This window comes from Muntiacus reevesi, chromosome 2, assembly GCF_963930625.1.
Source record: "Muntiacus reevesi chromosome 2, mMunRee1.1, whole genome shotgun sequence".
Lineage (NCBI taxonomy): Eukaryota > Metazoa > Chordata > Mammalia > Artiodactyla > Cervidae > Muntiacus > Muntiacus reevesi.
Window position 1 is genome coordinate 46,084,308 of NC_089250.1, and position 20,212 is coordinate 46,104,519.

At 38.1% G+C, this 20,212-nt stretch overlaps 1 protein-coding gene across 1 annotated transcript in view; it reads right to left on the reverse strand.

Annotated features, from left to right (window-relative positions):
• The window catches only part of SLC23A2 (solute carrier family 23 member 2), a 138,229-nt gene that overhangs the window by 53,736 nt on the left and 64,281 nt on the right, over positions 1-20,212 (reverse strand). Inside the window, exons 3-4 of the mRNA XM_065921452.1 lie at positions 18,333-18,431; positions 1,310-1,426 (exon numbers count right to left, since the gene is read on the reverse strand). Of these exons, the coding sequence (XP_065777524.1) occupies positions 1,310-1,426; positions 18,333-18,431 (216 nt within the window). The remainder of the gene's footprint in view (positions 1-1,309; positions 1,427-18,332; positions 18,432-20,212) is intronic.

A 20,212-nucleotide genomic window follows, 5' to 3' on the forward strand; every position in this document is an offset into this window, starting at 1 on the left:
CCAAGTGAATAAACTTGTCTGGGTAATGAGACTGATTTCCTTAGCATGAACTGATCATTGTAACTTGAGAAAGTAAGAATGGAAAGTGAGACCTCAAAACTAAGGCAAACAGACCAGAGCTATGTGTCTGGGCAAAGAGCCTTCCATGTCATCCCCTTTCTCCTAAAGCCCCACTTCGATTATAAGTGGGAAAAGGGAGTAGTGGCTGGGGGGAGAGGGGGGAGTGGATACCAAAGATGCAGAAGTCCTGCACCAGCTTGGGTCACTTCTCGCCCCATCCCTCCTACCTATTCCTTGGCAGCTTCCCTGCTCTGCTCCCACTGGAAACTGCAAGCAGACATTACCAAGGCAAGCCTGCCTTCCCTTTAAAAATAAGACTGAAGCCTCCACATTTATGTCCTGACCAACATAGCACTTTTTTTAAAATTTATTTTTTTATTGAAGGATAATTGCTTTAAAGAATTCTGTTGTTTTCTGTCAAACCCCAACATGAAACAGCCATAAGTATACATGTATCCCCTCCCTTTTGAACCTCCCTCCCATCTCCCGCCCCATCCCACTCCTTTAAATTGACAGAATCCCTGTTTGAGTTTCCTGAGCCATACAGCAAATTCCCATTGGCTGGCTATCTATTTTACATATGGTAATGTAAGTTTCCATGTTACTCTTTTCATACATCTCACCCTCTCCTTCCTTCTTCCTATGTCTGTAAGTCTATTCACTATGTCTGTTTCTTCATTGCTGCCCTGTAAATAAATTCTTCAGTACCATTTTCTAGATCCCATATATATGTGTTAGAATACGATGTTTATCTTTCTTTTTCTGACTCACTTCACTCTGTATAATAGGTTCTAGGTTCATCCACCTCATCAGAACTGACTCAAATGCATTCCTTTTTATGGCAACACAGCACTTCTTAATGTCACCCATATTTCATGGCAGTTGACAGTGACTATGGATTGGTTAACTAGGAATGAGAGATGAACACTAATCCTTCTTATCTCTATTTCTCTACGTTCCCTTCCCTCTATTCTCCCCCTTTCCATACATCTATGATCTTTTTCCCTTCCTTTCTTGTCATTTCTCTTGCTTATTCCCTGAATATTTTCCTTCTTTCTTACCATGGTTACCCTACTCCTCCTTCTTCCTTTCACTGCTCTGAAATTCAAATTAAAAATTACCATTCATCATCCTTAAAAGAGTAATTTAAAGCTGTCAATAAGTAGAAAATAAAAATTGAAATTTTAAATAATCTAGACAGACAATTCAAGCATCTACTGGTGGTTACATTCCAAAGGAATCATCTTACCTGCAACCCCAGAAAAATGCACAGGTACCAGGGTGGAACATCTTCTATGGTATAAATCATATCTGATCTCTGGGGGTCTAGACTGCCAGTGCTATCCAAGGTCTCAGCAAGGGAGCTCTGTGAGCAAGGGAGAAAAGAAGTTGTTTAATAAAAGCAAGGTCTAAAGTTAACTCAGCACAGGCTGTTACTGAAAAACAATTTTATAAACTGGCTGTCACTCTAATGTAAAATGAAGCCTTTATTACCTTTGTGTCAAGCACACTCAGTGAGATAGTCTGTTCTCAGGATTTAGGGGCTCAGTATCACTTGCCATCAACTCATCCCCAAGAGCAACCAGCTTGCTCAGAGCTTCTCCCCAAACCTAGGCACCTCCTGCATAGAGAGAGATGCTCCCAAGGTTGAGACCATAAAGTAATACCATGGCATGAGTGATACCATCCTTGGGTGGTAACCTGAATGAAGAAATATTATAAAATGCTAACTAGTTTCAACAGCACTAATCTGTCCCTCCTATCCATCCCATCCCTGCAAGGAAAAAGATTTTTGTACCGAAACACCCTTCTTTTGTTCATTTTTAAATTTTATTTTTGGCTGTGCTAGGTCTCTGTTGCTGTAAGTGGGCTTTCTCTCATTGCAGCAAGTGGGGGCTACTCTCGAGTTGCATTGCACAGGCTTCTCGTTGCAGTGGCTTCTCTTTTCAGAGTGTGGGGTCTGGAGCATGCAGGTTTCAGTAACTGCAGTGCATGGGCTCAGCAGTTGTGGCACATGGGCTTAGCTGCTCCATGGCATGTGGGATCTTCCTGGACCAGGGATCAAACCCATGTCCTCTATACTGGCTGGCAGATTCTTAACCACTAGACCACTAAGGAAGTCCCAGGAAACACATTTCTTTTAAAACACTTCTGCTCAGACACAAATGTGAGAGAGCAAAGGTATACAGATACTATGATTCAAAGAAACCGATAAGATTCTGTAAAACAATTATCCTTCAATTAAAAAATAAATTTTTAAAAAAGAAAAAAAATTAAATATGCTAAAAAAAAAAAGACTAAAAATGTATTTATAATTGAGGATAACCCCACCAACCCCCATTACTGAAGATTTTTTTTAAATGTTGTGTTGTATGCTTTATAAACCAGAATCTTTACAGAGACCACAGGTTATACTCCAGACATTTTCAATCAGCTTCAGCGTCACTTCTGAACTCATCCAGTATCTGAGCCAAACTGAAAACTCGGTGGGGGGGGGGGGGGAGTTCCTGTATATACCCACAATGTTACCCTGTTTCTAAAACCATACAATTTCTTGGAATCCGAGATGTGCCTTTCTTTTTTTAAGTTTTTTAATAATAAAGCGGTTAAGAAGAAACAAAATTACAAGATGTGCCACAAAAAGGATAAAGATGACAATATTCTAAACCTTGGTCACATCTAGCCAAATTTGTTCCACTTTCCAATGGATTTGATCCACAGAAAGATTCTGAGAAAGATGCTGACTCCTTGTTTATCACTCCATTTTTCATATACTGGAATTTGAACATACACTGGCCAAATACTATTGAACAAAGACTGTTGTATTAGTGACACAATTCAGTATCACTTTCAAAAGCCTAAAGGTAAATATCAAAAGTAAATGGACATTTGATCTAATCCAAATGTGAATTGAATATGACCTTTCTGAACCATTCAAATGTTTGAACCATTCAAACAATGGATATAGGCAGGTCTGCATTATTAAATGGGTTTAAACATATTATATGTGTCATTCAAAACTTGTTCTTAGCGGTGGCAGAGAAGGTACACATGGTGAGGAACTTGATACGCAGTTGTGTGTGTGCTTAGCCACTCAGTCATGTCCAACTCTTTGTGACCCCATGGACTATATAGCCTGCCAAGATCCTCTGGGATTCTCTGGGCAAGAACACTGGAGTGGGTTGCCATTACCTTCTCCAGAGGATCTGCCCAACCCAGGGATCGAACACAGGTCTCTTGCATTGCAAGCAGATTCTTTACTACTGAGCCACCAGCGAAGCCATGATATGCAGTGAAATACAGTAAAGGATTAACTCAGCAGGTCTGGGCTGTTTAAACCCTGCACATCTGAAAGAAAAGTTTGGTCCTTACCTGACACCTGGAAGATACTTCAATGTTTTTGGAATATCCTTCCTCTTAAGAGTATATTTTTCTACCTGAATCCCTGAGCCGCCCTTCATAGATTATTCTAATGGTGCAATTGACAATGGGGGCCTTGGGCCACATGGTATCAATTTGACTCCAGCGGGTCTGGCAACACTTCTTGAGTGTCCTCATACATTGTTTTGGGGGAAATTAAGCACTGCCCACATGACTCCATTAGGAAGAGGACAAGTGAAAGTTTGCTCAGTGTCTCCTATACCCTACCCTACATGGTTTTTTTCCATTGATTTTAATCTGAACCCTTTTTCTCAAATAAGCTATAACCAGAAGCTTTTCTGAATTCTATGAGTCGGTCTTGTTGTTCAGTCATGTCCAACTCTTGCGACCCCATGGACTACAGCATGCCAGGGCTCCCTGTCCTTCACTATCTCCCTGAGTTTGCTCAAATTCATGTCCATTGAATCAGTGTGAGTCATCCAAGCGAATGACTGAACCTGATTCGGGACTCCTAAACGAGTCTTGCATATCTCTGAACGAAGGTGACCATTTGCTGATATGATGCAACTATGGACACTGGACTCACTACACAAAGGACAACTCAACACTATCACAGTGCCTACACGTGGGAGTGTTACTGCTCACAAAGTAACAAAAAGAAATGCCTGAAAACAGAGTGCCGTAGCACTACCATTACTAGATTAGTATAATCTGTTAGAATAATATTGTAAGCATTATTACTCTAATGATTCCCAAATGGCTAGTTTTACCTATAAAACACATGAACAGAACTGAAGACTGGATCTGTCCTCTTTATAACCTGGAAGGCTAAGATTACGATGTGTACACAAACGTGTGTGTGTATATATATATACTGTATACACACAATTTTTCTTAGTAATAAGGGTGGTTCTACAACTCAGTAATGAACTAATGTAAATGCCCACTGATGATATCAAGAAAAAGCAGGAAATTGTGTGGTCAAGGGGACAAGTGAACCCTGTCAGACAAATGCTACACTGCTCCTCCCTGAGACAGAAGGAGAATAGTCACTGCAGACCATGGTACCACTTTCTGTTATCACAGCATGAACAATATGAACCATTTTAAAACTGCAAAAACAAAAACCTCCAACAGAGAAGTCTCTTGAAAGATGATTACATTAAGTCAGACAGAGTAGGAGAAATATTGGATGACATCCCTTCTACATGGAATCTAGAAAGAAATAAAAGAAATGAACTCACTTACAAAACAGAAAAGAGACTCAAAGACTTACGGTGAGGGTGAGGGGGTGAGGATCGGTGGAAGCTGGAAGGAGGGAAAGTTAGGGAGCTTGGGGTGGACATATACAAACTCTATATTTAAAGTGGATAACCAATAAGGGCCTACTGTACTGCACATGGAACTCTGCTCAGTGTTATACGGCAGCCTGAGAGGGAGGGGAGTTAGGGGGAGAATGGAACAGGTATATGTACAGCTGAGTTCCTTCACTGTTCACCCTATTGTAACACTGTTAACTGGCTATAACCCATTATTTCTGGAATATGTAGAGCACCTGTATGAGCTGTGACCCATCTGGGAGAGGGAAAGACTCTACAACATAGGTGCTGGAGGGGAAAGGTATAAAGAAGTGAGCTGGATGACCAACAGAAGCTGAGAAATGTTCTATGCTTAAAGGCACAAGACAGAATAGGGATGGGAAAAAGATGGGCTTTAACTCTGCAAACCAATCAGACACCCTGCTGCCTGCCAACTGCTATCCTCGCCCTTCAAGACACAAAAATGTATTATTTGAAGAATACAAATCAGAAATACCTCAGACTGAGGAATACTATGTGTGGTTTTAACCCACAAGCATGAACAGTGAGATCCTTATCTGTTTCCAGAATGCCAGAAGCTACAGGAAGACACTAGAGTACTCCTTTCCAGACGATCTGATCAGCCTCAGAGACAAAACACTTCCATCTACAGACTCTATAGTGATAAGATAGCTTTCCCTATTCAGTGAAAGGCTGAACAGGAAACTTTATACACACACAATGATTCTACAATCATATTTTTTATTGCCTCACATTCCTCCAAAAATAAAAGCCAAATAGAAGAAATAGGTCCATGTAATAGAAAGAAAACATTGGCAGAGGGAGAAACCTGTCTCTTCACAAAAGTATTTTGAACCTGGGAGGAAAGAAATGTCATTTTCAAAGCTCTAATCAGTAAATAAAAACAAAAACAAAGAGTAAAAAAGACCTTAGGAACTAAAAACAGGATAGGAAAAAAAATTCAACAAACGGGTTGAGAGTCCCAAATAACATGTGCCCCAAATAACAAAAAGACAAATGTGGGTTAAGAACAATTTTTATGGAAGAAAACAGAATATAGGAAGCAAAGAAGTAAGAAAATTTCTAAGAACTAAAGGATATGCTTGCAAATTAGAAAAATACACTAAGTTCTCAATAAATTAATTAAAAAAGATTCAGCTATCTTTGAAAACTCAACAAAAGAATCTAATATGTCAAGAAGTTTAAGGACAAAGGGGAAATAAAACATGAGTTTTAACAATTTGGACAGAAGGGGGAAAAAAAGAAAAATCAAAATGGTAGGCGCACAAGAGGGAAAGACAACATGAAAAAAGTATAAGAGAAAAAAAGATTAGAGAGAAGTGATAGAGAGGGCAGACAAAGTGGATTCAGAACAGACATAAATGGAGCCCCCATATAAGAAAACCAAAAGAAGAAACTAGAACAAAAAATAAAGATGTAATTCAAGACAACATTGCTGAAGTAACAGGAGACTTGAAGCTAAATATTGAAAGTGCCAGGAAAAGCTGACATAGAAGGCCAGCTTCAAAACTTAATATTATTATATGATAGTCAGTAAAGTTACTGAATATGAGATAAATAATCCACAGAAAAGGCAAAAAGATCAAGATATTGATTTACAAGGGGAAAAAAATAAGACCAGCCTGAGGTCTTCAAAGCCATATTCAATACCAGAAAATGAGAAAAGAGCAAACAATAAGCTATGATTCAGTTACTTCCTTAATTTTGTATTACATAATTTTTCAAAACTATACAGTGGTAGAAGGAACTTGAAATGCCTGTCCTATATCTATTCCCAGCTCCAGCTTCAAAATTTTTTATCCCTGGATTCTTATTTAATCTATTTCCCATCTCATTCTAACTTTACTGGAGTAAAGGGATGGATTATTTTAAACTGAATCCTCAAAATACATACATTTGCTCAGAAACACATGTATGTCTCTTCAGCAGATAAAGACCCTTAAAAAGAACAGAAATACCATTACATACTAAACAAGTTAACAATTTCTTCATATCAGCTAATACCCAATGCTTATTAAAATTTTTCCATCCTATGTCAAAATTTTGTTACAGCTGATTTATTTCAGTCAGGATCTAAACAGTGTCCTAAAGATTTTACATCCAGGCAAACTTTCCTTCAAGCCTAAACGCTATAGATAAATTCTCATCCAAAACTATTCCCATGATCCAGTTCTTCAGTGTTATTTCTCTAACTTCAATGAACATATCAAATCACATAGGAATCGTATGAAAATGCAAATTCTGATTCAGCAGGTTTTGGTTGGGGCAGAGATTCTACATTTCTAACAAGTTTCCAGGTGATGATGTCAACAAAGCTGGTGAATGGACTACACTTTAATATCAAGGGCCTGGAGGATGAATTTCAGTCAACCAAGAAATTACTGGTGAAAATCAGCAGAAGGTTTGACTCAAATTAGCTGTAGAAGTAAAACTAAAAGTAGGAAGTAGGTAGCCAGAATATATAAAAGTCATGTGCACCAAAAAGATACAAACATTACAATTAACAAAATGTGAGAGGGAAAAAGAAAAAGGCAAGCAGTAAATTGTAATCTAATATAGTTGGAAGTCAAAGGATGATATTTAAAGCTGACAAATCAATTATAACGAAAAGTGCAAGAAGTATTTCTGATCAAAATCAGACAGTAGAAGAAAGAAAATGGAAGGGAGAAAAATTATCAATTTTGTTACTGTTCATGGTAGATAAATGAAAATTATTAAGCTTTATTTTTAAATTAAAATTAATGAGATCTAATATCAATAATAGTTTTATCAATGTGAATATTCTAATGTCCTTGTTTTTAGAAATACACACTGAAATATTTAGGGAAAAAGGAGTATTATGTCTTGTAACTTACTTTCAAACAGTTCAGAAATAATAGGTATATATAGAGCAAATGATTTTTTAAATCATGAGATTATCTATTCAAAATATTAAAATTAATTTTTAAAAACAAAAAATTCCACATACATTGAGTAATCTAGTGAAGTATATACATTATGTAGGTGGGGTAGAGACTACTAGCTCACTGTCTATAGTACAACACTCTCAGATATGTGTGTTCATGAATAGAAAAGCATGTGGAATATACACATCAGACTACCAGTCGTCAATTATGCTCGGCAGACCAAGAATGGAGGCAGCACATTTTAAACTTTTTAATACAATTTTGGGCTGCTTATGTTAAAACAAGTATGCTCAAGAACAAAGGGTACTAAAAGGTAATGAAAATCTGGAAATGAGGAGGAGGAGCCTACGTAATGGCACCCACCCACAATGGCGCCCACCCTCACTGGCTTCACAAGGTAGAAGGCACTCCCCAGCATGCAACGCAGCCATCTCCACCTCTCCAGGAGACTGTCCGAGACCAGTAACTTCCCACTCATTTTACATATGAGCACCAAAATCACAACTAGCTGTTGAACAACCATCGACTGAAGACACTGGAACCCACTAAAAAAAGGTACCCAGCATCCAAGGACAAAGGAGAAGCCCTAACGAAATGGTGAAGTGAAGTGAAGTTGCTCACTCATGTCCGACTCTTTGCGACCCCATGGACTGTAGCCTACCAGGATCCTCAGTCCGTGGGATTTTCCAGGCAAGAATACTGGAGTGGGTTGCCATTTCCTTCTCCAGGGAATCTTTCTGACCCAGGGATTGAACCCGGGTCTCCCGCATTGTAGGCAGACGCTTTACCATCTGAGCGGAGGGGAATAATTATGATAAAATCAAATCCTATATCCGCCAGGTGGGTGACTCACAGACTGGAGAACAATTATACCAAAGAAGTTCCCCATTGTTGTGAAGGTTCTAGGCCCCATATCAGGCTCCCCAGTCTGGGGATCTGGCCAAGGGACTAGGAATCCCCAGGGAATCTGACTTTGAAGGCCAGTGGGATTTGATTACAGAGCTTCCATAGGACTGGGGGAAACAAGAGATTCTTGGAGGGCACAAACAAAATCTTGTGCACACCAGGTCCCAAAGGAAAGGAGGAGTGACCCCACAGAAGCCTGGGTCAGACCTACCTGTGGGTGTCTGAGGGCCTCCTGTAGAGGCATGGGCTGGAAGCGGCATACCACGGATACAGGGACAATCTAAGCCCTCTTGGAGATCACCGGTAGTCCTACAGACTCCAGGACTGGGTCACCTCAGGCCAAACAACTAACAGGGAGGGGAGCACAACCCCACCCATCAGCAGACAACTGTATTCAAGTTTTACTGAGCACAGCCCTGCCCACCAGACCAAGACCCAGTTTCCCCCACAGCCAGTCCCTCCCATCAGGAAGCTTATACAAGCCTCTTATTCTCAGCCACCAGAAGGCAGACAGAAGAAATAACTACAATCCCATCAGCCTCTACAGACAGAAGAAATAAGAACTACAATCCCATCAGCCTCTAGAACTAATACCACAATCACAGAAAACTACCCAAAATGAAAAGAAATAGGATTATGTACTAGATGAAGAAATAAGATAAATACCCAGGAACACAACTAAATTAAATGGAGATAGGCAAACTCCCAGAAAAAGAATTCAGAATAATGATGGTGAAGATGATTCAGGACCTCTGAAAAAGATTGGAGGCGATACAAGATTGAAGTGATACAAGAAATGTTTATCAAGGACCTAGAAGAACTAAAGAACAAACAGAGATGAACAATACACTAGACAGAATCAAGCACAGAATACCTGAAGCAGAAGAATGGAAAGTGACCTGGAAGATAGAATGGTAGAAATCAATGCTGCAAAATGGAATATAGAAAAAAGAATGAAAAGAAATGAAGACAGCCTAAAAGACCTCTGGGACAATATTAAATGCACCAATATTCACATTATATGGGTCCCAGAAGGAGAAAAGAGAAAGAAAGGACCCAAGAAAATATCTGAAGAGATAACAGGTGAAAACATTCCCCACATGGGAAAGGAAACAGCCAATCATATCCAGGAAGCACAGAGTCCCAGGCAGGATAAACCCAAGGGGGAACACACCAAAACACATGGTAATCAAACTGACAAAAATTAAAGATAAATCATTAAAAGCAACAAAGAAAAAAAGACAAATAACATACAAGGGAAAACCTATAAGGTTATCAGCTGATTTCTCAACAGAAACTCTATAAGCCAGAAGGGACTTTTAATATATTTCAAGGGACTTGAAATATATTTCAAATGATAAAAAGGAAGAACCTACAACCAAGAATACCCTACCCAACTAGACTCTTTCAGATTTGATACTGAAATCAAAAGCTTTCCAGACAAGCAAAATTAAGAGAATTCAGCACCACTAAATCAGTTTTACAACAAATGCAAAAGGAACTTCTCTAGACAGGAAACACAAGAGAAGGAACTGATCTATAAAAAATAAATCCCAAACAACAAAATAGGAGTAGCATCATACATATCAATAATTACCTTAAATGTAAATGAATTAAATGCACCAACCAAAACATAAACTGGCAGAGTGGACACAAAAACAAGACCCAAATATATACTGTCTATAAGAGACCCACTTCATACCTAGGGACACTTACAGACTGAAAATAAGGGGATGGGAGAAGGTATTTCATGCAAATGAAAATCATAAGAAAGCTGGAGTAGCAATACTCATATCAGACAAAATAAACTTTAAAACAAAGACTGCTATAAGAGACAAAAAAGGACACTACATAATGACCAACAGTTCAACCCAAGAGAAGATATAGCAATTATAAATATATATGCACTCAACACAGAAGCACCTCAATATGTAAGACAAATACAAACAAACATAAAGGAGAAATAAACATTAACAAAATTAACAGTGGAAGACTTTCATATCCCACTTTCAACAATGGACAGATCATCCAGACAGAAAATCAGTAAGGAAATGCAGGCCTTTGTTGTTGCTGTTCAGTTGCTCAGTCATGTCCGACTCTTTCAACCCCATGGACTGCAACACACCAGTTTTCCCTGTCCTTCACTATCTCTGGAGCTTGCTCAAACATCCACTGAGTCGATGAGGCCATACAACCATCTCATCCTTTGTCATCCCCTTCTTCTCCTACCTTCAATCTTCCCCAGCATAAGGGTCTTATTTCTAATGAGTCAGCTCTTCCCATCAGGTGGCCAAAGCACTGGAGCTTCAGCTACAGCATCAGTCCTTCCAGTGAATATTCAGGACTAATTTCCTTTACGACTGACTGGTTTGATCTCCTTGCAGTCCAAGGGACTCTCAAGAGTCTTCTCCAATACTACAGTTCAAAAACATCAACTTTTGGTGCTCAGCCTTCTTATTGGTCCAGCTCTCACATCCATACATGACTGCTTGAAAAACCATAGCCTTGACTATACGGATCTTTGGTGGCAAAGTGATATCTCTGCTTTTTAATATGCTGTCTAGCTCTGTCATGGCTTTCCTTCCAAGGAGCAAGTGTCTTTTCATTTCAAGGCTGCAGTCACCATCAGCAGTGATTTTGGAGCCCAAGAAAATAAAGTCTGTCACTGTTTCCATTGTTTCCCTATGTATTTGCCATGAAGTGATGGGACTGGATGCCACGGTCTTCGTTTTTTCAATGTTGAATATTAAGCCAGCTTTTTTACTCTCCTCTTTCACTTTCATCAAAAGGCTCTTCAGCTCCTCTTCACTTTCTGCCATAAGGGTAGTATCATCTGCATATCTGAGGTTATTGGTATTTCTCCCTGCAATCTTGATTCCGGCCTGTGCTTCATCCAGCCCAGCATTTCACATGATGCACGCTGCATAGAAGTTAAATAAGCAAAGTGACAATATATGGCCTTGATATACTCCTTTCCCAATTTTGAACCAGTCCATTGGTTCCATGTCTGGTTCTAACTGTTGCTTCTTGACCTGCATACAGGTTTCTCAGAGACAGGTGAGGTGGTCTGGTATTCCTATCTCTTTAAGAATTTTCCACAGGTTGTTGTGAACCACACAGTCAAAGGCTTTAGTGTAGTCAATGAAAAAGAAGTAGATGTTTTGCTAGAACTCTCTTGCTTTTTTTATGATCCAACAGATGTTGGCAATTTGATCTCTGGTTCCTCTGCCTTTTCTAAATCCAGTTTGAACATCTGGAAGTTCTTAGTTCATGTACTGTTGAAGTCAAGCCTGGAGAATTTTCAGCATTACTTTGCTAGCCTGTGAAATGAGTAAATTGTGTGGCAGTCTGAACATTCTTTGGCATTGCCTTTAATTGAGATTGGAATGAAAACTGACCTTTTCCAATCCTGTGGCTACTGCTGAGTTTTCCAAATTTGCTGGCATATTGAGTACAGCACTTTGACAGCATCATCTTTTAGGATTTGAAATAGCTCAACTGGAACTCCATCACCTCCACTAGCTTTCTTTGTAGTGATGTTTCCTAAGGCCCACTTGACTTCACACTCCAGGATGTCTGGCTCTAGGTGAGTCATCACACCATTGTGATTATCTGGGTATTAAGATTTTTTTTCTATACTTCTTCTGTGTATTCTTGCCACCTAGAATATTTTAGACGACTTATACTTACTTGTTATTTATAAAGAATCCCATCCAAAAGCAGTAGACTTCACATTTTTCTCAAGTGCACACAGAATGTTCTCCAGAATTGATCACATGCTGGGCCACAAGGCAAGACTTGGCAAATTTAAGGACACTGAAATCATATCAAGCTTCTTTTTTGATCACAGTGCTATGAGATGAGAAATAAGCTACAAGGAAAAAACCTCTAAGAAACACAAACACATGGCAGCTAAACAATATGCTACTAAAAAACCACTGGTTCACTGAAGAAATCAAAAGAAATTTAAAAAAAAATACCTAGAGACAAATGAAAATGAAAGCACAACAGTTCCAAACCTACTGAATGCAGCAAAACTAGTTACAATACAATCTTACCTCAAGAAACAAGAAAAATCTCAAATAAACAACCTAACCTTACACCTAAAACAACTAGATAAAGAAAAACAAACAAAACCTAAAGTTAGTAGAAGGAAGGAAATCATAAAAGTCAGAGCAGAAATAATTGAAATAGAAACAGAGAAAACAATCACAAAGATCAATGAAACTAAAAGCTGATTCTTTGAAAAGATAAACAAGATTGATAAACCTTTAGCCAGATTCATAAAAAAAAAAAAAAAAAAAAATACACACACACAACAAATGGAGAGAACTCAAATCAGTAAAATTAGAAATGAAAAGAGACTACTATGAACAACTGTATGCCAATAAAATGGACAATCTGGAAGAAATGAACAAATTCTTGGAAAGGTACAGTTCCCCTAGACTGAACCAGGAAGAAACAGAAAGAAAATATGAACAGATCAGTCACAAGCACTGAAACTGAAACCATGATTAAAAACCTCCCAAAAAACATAAATCCAGGACCTGACAGCTTTCCAGACTAATTTTATCAAACATTTAAGAGGACAGTTAACATCTATCCTTCTGAAACTGTTCCAAAAAGCCAAAGAGGAAGGAAGACTTCCCAACTAATTTTAAAGCAGACAAAGATATGACCAAAAAAAGAAAACTAGAGACCAGTATCACTGATGAACACAGATCCAAAACAAATACTAGCAATCCATATCCAACAATACATTAAAAAGATCATACACCATGATCAAGCAGGGTTCATCCCAGGGATGCAAGGATTTTCAACATCTGTAAATCAATTAAATTGAAGAATAAAAACCATATGATTATCTCAATAGATGCAGAAAAGGCTTTAGACAAAATCCAGTACCCATTTATAATAAAAATTCTCCAGAAAGTGGGCATAGAGGGTACATACCTCAACATAATAAAGGCCATATACAACAAACCTACAGCTAACATCATACTTAATGGTGAAAGGCTGAAAGCATTCCCTCTAAGATCAGGAACAAGACAAGGATGTCCACTCTCACCACTTTTAATCAATATAGTTTTGGAAGTCCTAGCTACAGCAATCAGAGAAAAAGAAGTAAAGGGAATCCAAACTGGAAAATAAAACATTAAACTGTCACTGTTTACAGATGATATATTATACATAGAAGATCCTAAAGATGCTACCAGAAAATTACTAGAACTCATCAGTGAATCTGGTAAACTTGCAGGTTACAAAATTAATACACAAAAGTCTGTTGCACTTCTATATACTAACAATGAAAGATTAGAAAGAGAATTACAAGAAGTAATTCCATTTACTATTGCATCAAAAAGAATAAAACACCTAAGAATAAACATACCTAAGGGACAAAAGACTTGTACTCCCAAAACCATAAGACACGGATGAAAGAAATCAGACAACAAACACGTGGAAAGATATACCATGTTCATGGATTGAATACCCAAAGCAATCTTGAAAAAGAAAAACAGAGCTGGAGGAATCAGGCTCCCTGACTTTAGACTATACTACAAAGCTACAATCAACCAGACAGTACGGTACTGACACAAAAATAGGAATACATATCAACAGAACAGGATTAAAAAACCCAGAAATAAGCACCTATAGTCAACTAATCTATGACAAAAGAAGCAAGATTACACAATGTGGGAATGACAGTCTCTTCAATAAATGATGCTAGTAAAATTGGACAGCCACATGTAAAAAATATTAGATCATTTTTTGACTCCATACACAAAAATAAGCTTAAAGTGGATTAAAGACCTAAATGTTAGGCTGGACACTATAAACTCTTAGAGGAAAGCATAGGCAGAACACACTCTGATATAAGTCACAGCAACATCTTTTTTAACCCATCTCCCAGAATAATGGAAACAAAAGCAAAAATAAACAAACTGGACCTACTTAAACTCAAAAGCTTTTAAACAGCAAAGGAAACAATAAACAAAACAAAAAGACAACCCACAGATTGGGAGAAAATATTTGCAAATAATGGGACTGATAAGGGATTAGTTTCCAAAATTTACAAACAGCTTGTGACATTTAATGGCAACCCACTCCAGTATTCTTGCCTGGAAAATCCTGTGGATGGAGGAGCCTGGTAGGCTACAGTCCATGGGGTTGCAAAGAGTCAGACACAACTGAGCGACTTCACTTTTTCTTTCTTTCTTTATGACATTTAATAGCATCAAAACAAACAACCCACTCAAAAATGGGCAGAAGATCTGAATAGACATTTCTCTAAACATGACACACAGATGGCCAACAGGCACATGAAAAGATGTTCAAAACTGCCAGTTATTTGAGAATGCAAATCAAAACTACAATGAGATATCACCTCACACCGGCCAGAATGGCTATCATCAAAAAATCCACAAACAACAAATGCTGGAGAGAGTGTGGAAAGAAGGGACCCTCCTGTGCTGTTGGTGGGAATATAAAATGCAGCCACTACAGAGAACAGTATGGAGGTTCCCTAAAAAACTAAAACTATGAGCTACCATGTGACCCTGCAGTTCCACTTCTGGACATATACCCAGAGAAAAACATGGCCTGAAAAGACACATGCACGCCAGTGTTCATTGCAGCACTGTTTACAATGGTCAAGACATGGAAGCAACCTAAATGCCAACTGACAGAGGAATGGATAAAGAAGATGTGGTACATGTATACAACGGAATATTACTCGGCCATTAAAAAGAACGAAATAAGGCCATTTCCAACAACACAGATGAACCTAGAGAGTGTATACTGAGTGAAGTAAGTCACACAGAGAAGGAGAAATATCATATGACGTCCCTTATGTGTGGAATCTAAATGATACAAATGAACTTACAAAACAGGAGGAGACTCACAGACTTAGAAAACAAACTCATGGTTGCCAGAGGGAAGGGATAGTTAAGGACTTTGGGAAGGTCATGTACACACTGCTATATTTAAAACAGATAACCAACAAAAACTTACTGTATAGCACATGGAACTCTGCTCAATGTTATGTGCCAGTCTGGACAGAAGGGGGATTTGGGGGAGAATGGATATATGTACACATATGGCTGAGTTCCTTCACTGTTCACTTGAAACTATCACAACATTGTTAATTGGCTATATCCCAATACAAAATGTTTTTGGTGTTAAAAAGAAAAAGAGAGAGAGAGAATCTGCATGGTTCATAAATCAAAAAAGGTTAAAACTTAAAAAAGAAATACCCTCATTATGAAGTTCAAGTCCCTCAGCCTCCCTAATTGAAGAATCCTAATGATACTGAAGTCCATACTAAGAAAGTCCTGGACATGAGTCTTAACATCATCCTATGGACTTATGATTATGATCTGGGGCACTAATCTTCTGGTCTTTTCAACAAAAAAATCCCTTTGAGCAAATTCCAAAATGAGTTTCTTGTAGCTAATATCACATTAGCCAGAATTTACTTCAAGAAATTCAAGAGTTAAATGGACACCAAGAAAGCAAAGTTTTTAATAAAATAAGTAAGTATTAAAATGAATAGCTAAGAAACCCTACAGATATGGAGAACACATAGGACAGAATCTCTTGCTTCTAGTTCTTTTGTCTTTCCTTGAATGGTTCATTCTTATTTCATAGTCAAGTGTTCAGAGAGCCTTTCAATGCCATCTGAAAAGCAAGATCCCAAAGAGTAAAATCCTCTGGTGTCAAGTTTTCTTTACACAAATTCAAGACAACAGAAGACCTAATATTTCATTTTCTTTACCTTTAAAACAAGGACAGTGATGGTACCTTTCTAACAGGGTTGCTAAGAGGTCTAAATGTGACAGGCTGCTGAAGCTAAGGGTCTGGAACTTTGGCACTATTTAACATACAATAATTCTTAGTATCCTTGTCATTTCATAGGAAAAGAAAAAGGACCAGTAAAAGGACCAGGAAGATCTATTTCACTAGTGTTTAAGAAAATACACACCTATTAAAGTTCAGATGATAAAAATAATGTTCACCCGAACAATAAATGTCTAGCATAAATGTGCTAACATTACCATACTACACATTTTTCCTGCCAGCAGATCAGTAAAAGGTACACCTACAGATATTTTACAACCTGAAAAATTAATACTCTATCAATCATTTCAAAAGAGAGCCATCAATTCCTGGATAATGAACATCCAAAATCATGACAACCTACAGCATGGAAATTCTGGTGACTCTCTGATTAAGGATCAAATATCTGAGGTTTGAATGGAGTTCAACAAGTCTGTAAAAGACAGAAGCACTTTGCTTAAAAAAAAAAAAAAAAAAAAGAAGCACTTTGCTACAAGATGTGTCTCTTGGATGTTGAAACTCAAGCTAGATAAGAAACAAGCCCTACCCAGATCCTGCCCTATGGACAGTCTCTGCTGCAGACCAAAGCCTCAACAATGGCTGCTCCCATCGCTGTGCTCTGAGGAGCAACTTGGAAATCAGTACTATAGAAATTACAGCATCTTGGCATGAATCTATACTTAGGATTCACGTAACTTATAATAGCTTGACCAAACAACAGCAATATTGGTCAAGACAGCCAAAAATGAGATTTCCATCTCTCAAACTAGAAAAGAAAGAAAAAGAGAGAAAGAGAAAAAGAAATCAGACACAAAAATTTGATTATTTAAGAATTTCAATATAATTTATTTTGTTCTTTACCATTTTTGTGATTATACTGTATACTTACTGCACTAGTACCCGAGCTAGGAATTATATTTGTATATATCAACTTTCCAGTGGCCTGTTATTAGAATACACAGTATACACTGTCTATAGTACAATATAGTGGTTCTAGAATATAATACATCACTATATAAGTTGATGATAAAAAATAAAATCTGTCTTAAAAATTGCTGTCAAACTCAAATGAAATCGAGAAGTCTAAGGACTGCAAAGCAGTCTGGAAATTCCATGTTATTATACTTTTCATATATATCAGACACAGTAGCAGATACAAAGAGAAAAAGAAATTAAGGCATGCGGACCCTCTCTGGGCAGCTATCTCCAGGACCCTGTGAATATGCTCATACTTTCTATGGTCACACAGACTGACCTGTCAAGCAGATGAGATGAGGGATCACCCACTTCAGTGTGTGATTCTCAAATATCTTTGTTCAAGGCATTTTCACAGTCTACATAACTCATCTACTGGTGTCTTTTATTTACTGTACACAGTATATACTGTGTGCTGTAGTCCATGGGGTCACAAAAAGTCAGACACAACTGAGTGACTGAACTGAATTGAACAGTATGTACCAGGCACAATGCTAATAACTTTATATATATTATTTCAATACTCACAACTTTAAGGCAGATGCTGATATTTTTATACCCATTTTAGAGGTGAGGAAACTAATGCCCAGAAAGCTTAAGTAATTACCTCAGGATCAGAGTCATATTAGCACCCAGACCCAACGACAGACCTCAAACTCCTAACCACTTCACTCTGGGATCCTGGCTGAGGTTTTAAAAATATCTAGTTAAAGACCTCTACATGGTTCTCACTGAAATATTGCCATTAAAACAATAAAAATTTCTAAGTACTATTCCTTATCACTCCTTCTATTTCCATTATGAAGAACACAAACACATACACACTCAGAAAGGAAGAGACAAAAATTCCAGATGGATACCCAGTTCCTTATATAGGAACTTCCTTGTACAGTGGTGGGTGAATGGATGGGGTTGACGAAAGAGGTACCTTTTCTGCGATGCCATTTTCTGTTGTATATATTGCCATGAGCTCGGTGTCTTCATTGTCCTGTTCACCACTGGATGTGGCCCCTCCATTGATCACCACCTGAAGAGAAACAATTCGTTTAGAGATTTGTTTCACCCTATACCACTCTGCTGTATAAAAATCTTTTCCCTCAAAGAAAATAACTGCATGAATTTCCCCTATCAGACTAGCCAAGTTTTAAGTTTTCTTAAATGAAACTCCTGACAAGTACATATGCACCAGTGACCACACATGTGTTTCTGATGGGGAAACGTATTATGTGTCCTATAGAATAAGGATCCAAGAATGGGAGTCAGCTGAAGGACACCAGAAATGTAACACTCCAAGGAACTACAAGGGGTAGGACCCCCAGAAGCCTCTAGACAAGGGAGGCCTGGCTGTGAGGACAATGCTACAGTTTCTGAGCAGGTGAGAAGCATCCTGAGCTGCCTTGGTTAAGATCCTTTCCCAATGCCAGATTAACAACAATCTATGGCCCTAAAAAGAAATGTGTGCCAGTCAGAGCAATTCATGCACTGCTGTTATCCTAATTTACTAATTTATATTTCTCACAGCAATTAAATAAACTAGTCCACTGGTGTGTCAACTTCTGTGTGGCACTGAGGGGATGTGGATGGGTAGTGGCTGTCTATGACAACAAAATTGAGTTTCTAGACCCTCAAGATAAGGACTAGAAGTTATCCTGAGATTCAAAGAAAACTTGGGCACCTGGCAGGTCATGATCCCCTTCATGCCTACCCTTTGGTGAGGTGCAACTTATGTCCTGGCTGACTGCGGCAAATACCTGAAAATATTTTTAGTCTTTAGCTTAATGATTCCATTTTTTAAAATTTTCATTGAAAAAAATAATACTGAAAATGATTTTATGTGTGAATAACACCACAACTACATTTTTTAAATACTGAGGAAAAAAGAAAAACTACATTAAAAGTTTAAATTCTAGTGCTATAGAACACACTAAGGAGAAGTAAAAGATGAGTGATAGTGTAAGAGAAAACAGGGCAACACATAACAAATGATTAGTACTAGCAACTAAAAGAAAAATACCTACAAATAACCCAAAGGATAGAAATCTATCCATAGGAAAAAAATTAAAATATCCAGTGAGACAACAAAAAGCCATTCAACCTTAGTTAAAACTACAAAAGCGACAAAATATAATTCCATTTTTTAACATAAATTAGGAGGAAATTTTAAAAGAGGAATCTGGTGTTGACCAGGGTGTAGAGACATTATGTTCCTGGTGGAATGATCTTTCTGGAGATTAACTTAGCACTGGGATTTGAAATAGGCATTTTCTTGGAGTCAGCAATTTTACTTACAGAAACTTATCCTCCAGAAATATCTATGCAACATATATGTTCACAGTTGATGACTACAGTATTACTTAAAATGCTGAATACTTGGAAAACCATAAATGTTTATCAAAAAGTCATTGTTAAATTACGTGTATGTATTTCAAGAATAGCATTCAGCCATTAAAAAAAATTTTTTTTGGCTATGCTGCATGGCTTGCAGGATCTTAGTTCCACAACCAGGGCTTGAATCTGGCCAACAGCAGAGAAAGTCACAAATCCAAAGCCCTGGACAGCTAAGGAATTCCCAATATTCAGCCATTTAAAAGAATAAAACAGACTTTCCTGGTGGTCCAGTGGTTAGGAGCCTGCCTGTCAGTGCAGGGGACATGGGTTTGATCCCTGGTCTGAGAAGATCCCATGTGCTGCAGGGCAACTAGGCCTGTTGTGCTGCAACTACTGAGCCTGCGCAGCCTAGAGCACTGCAACAAGAAAAGCCACTGCAATGAGAATCCTGTGCACTGCAACTAGAGAAAAGCCCCTGCT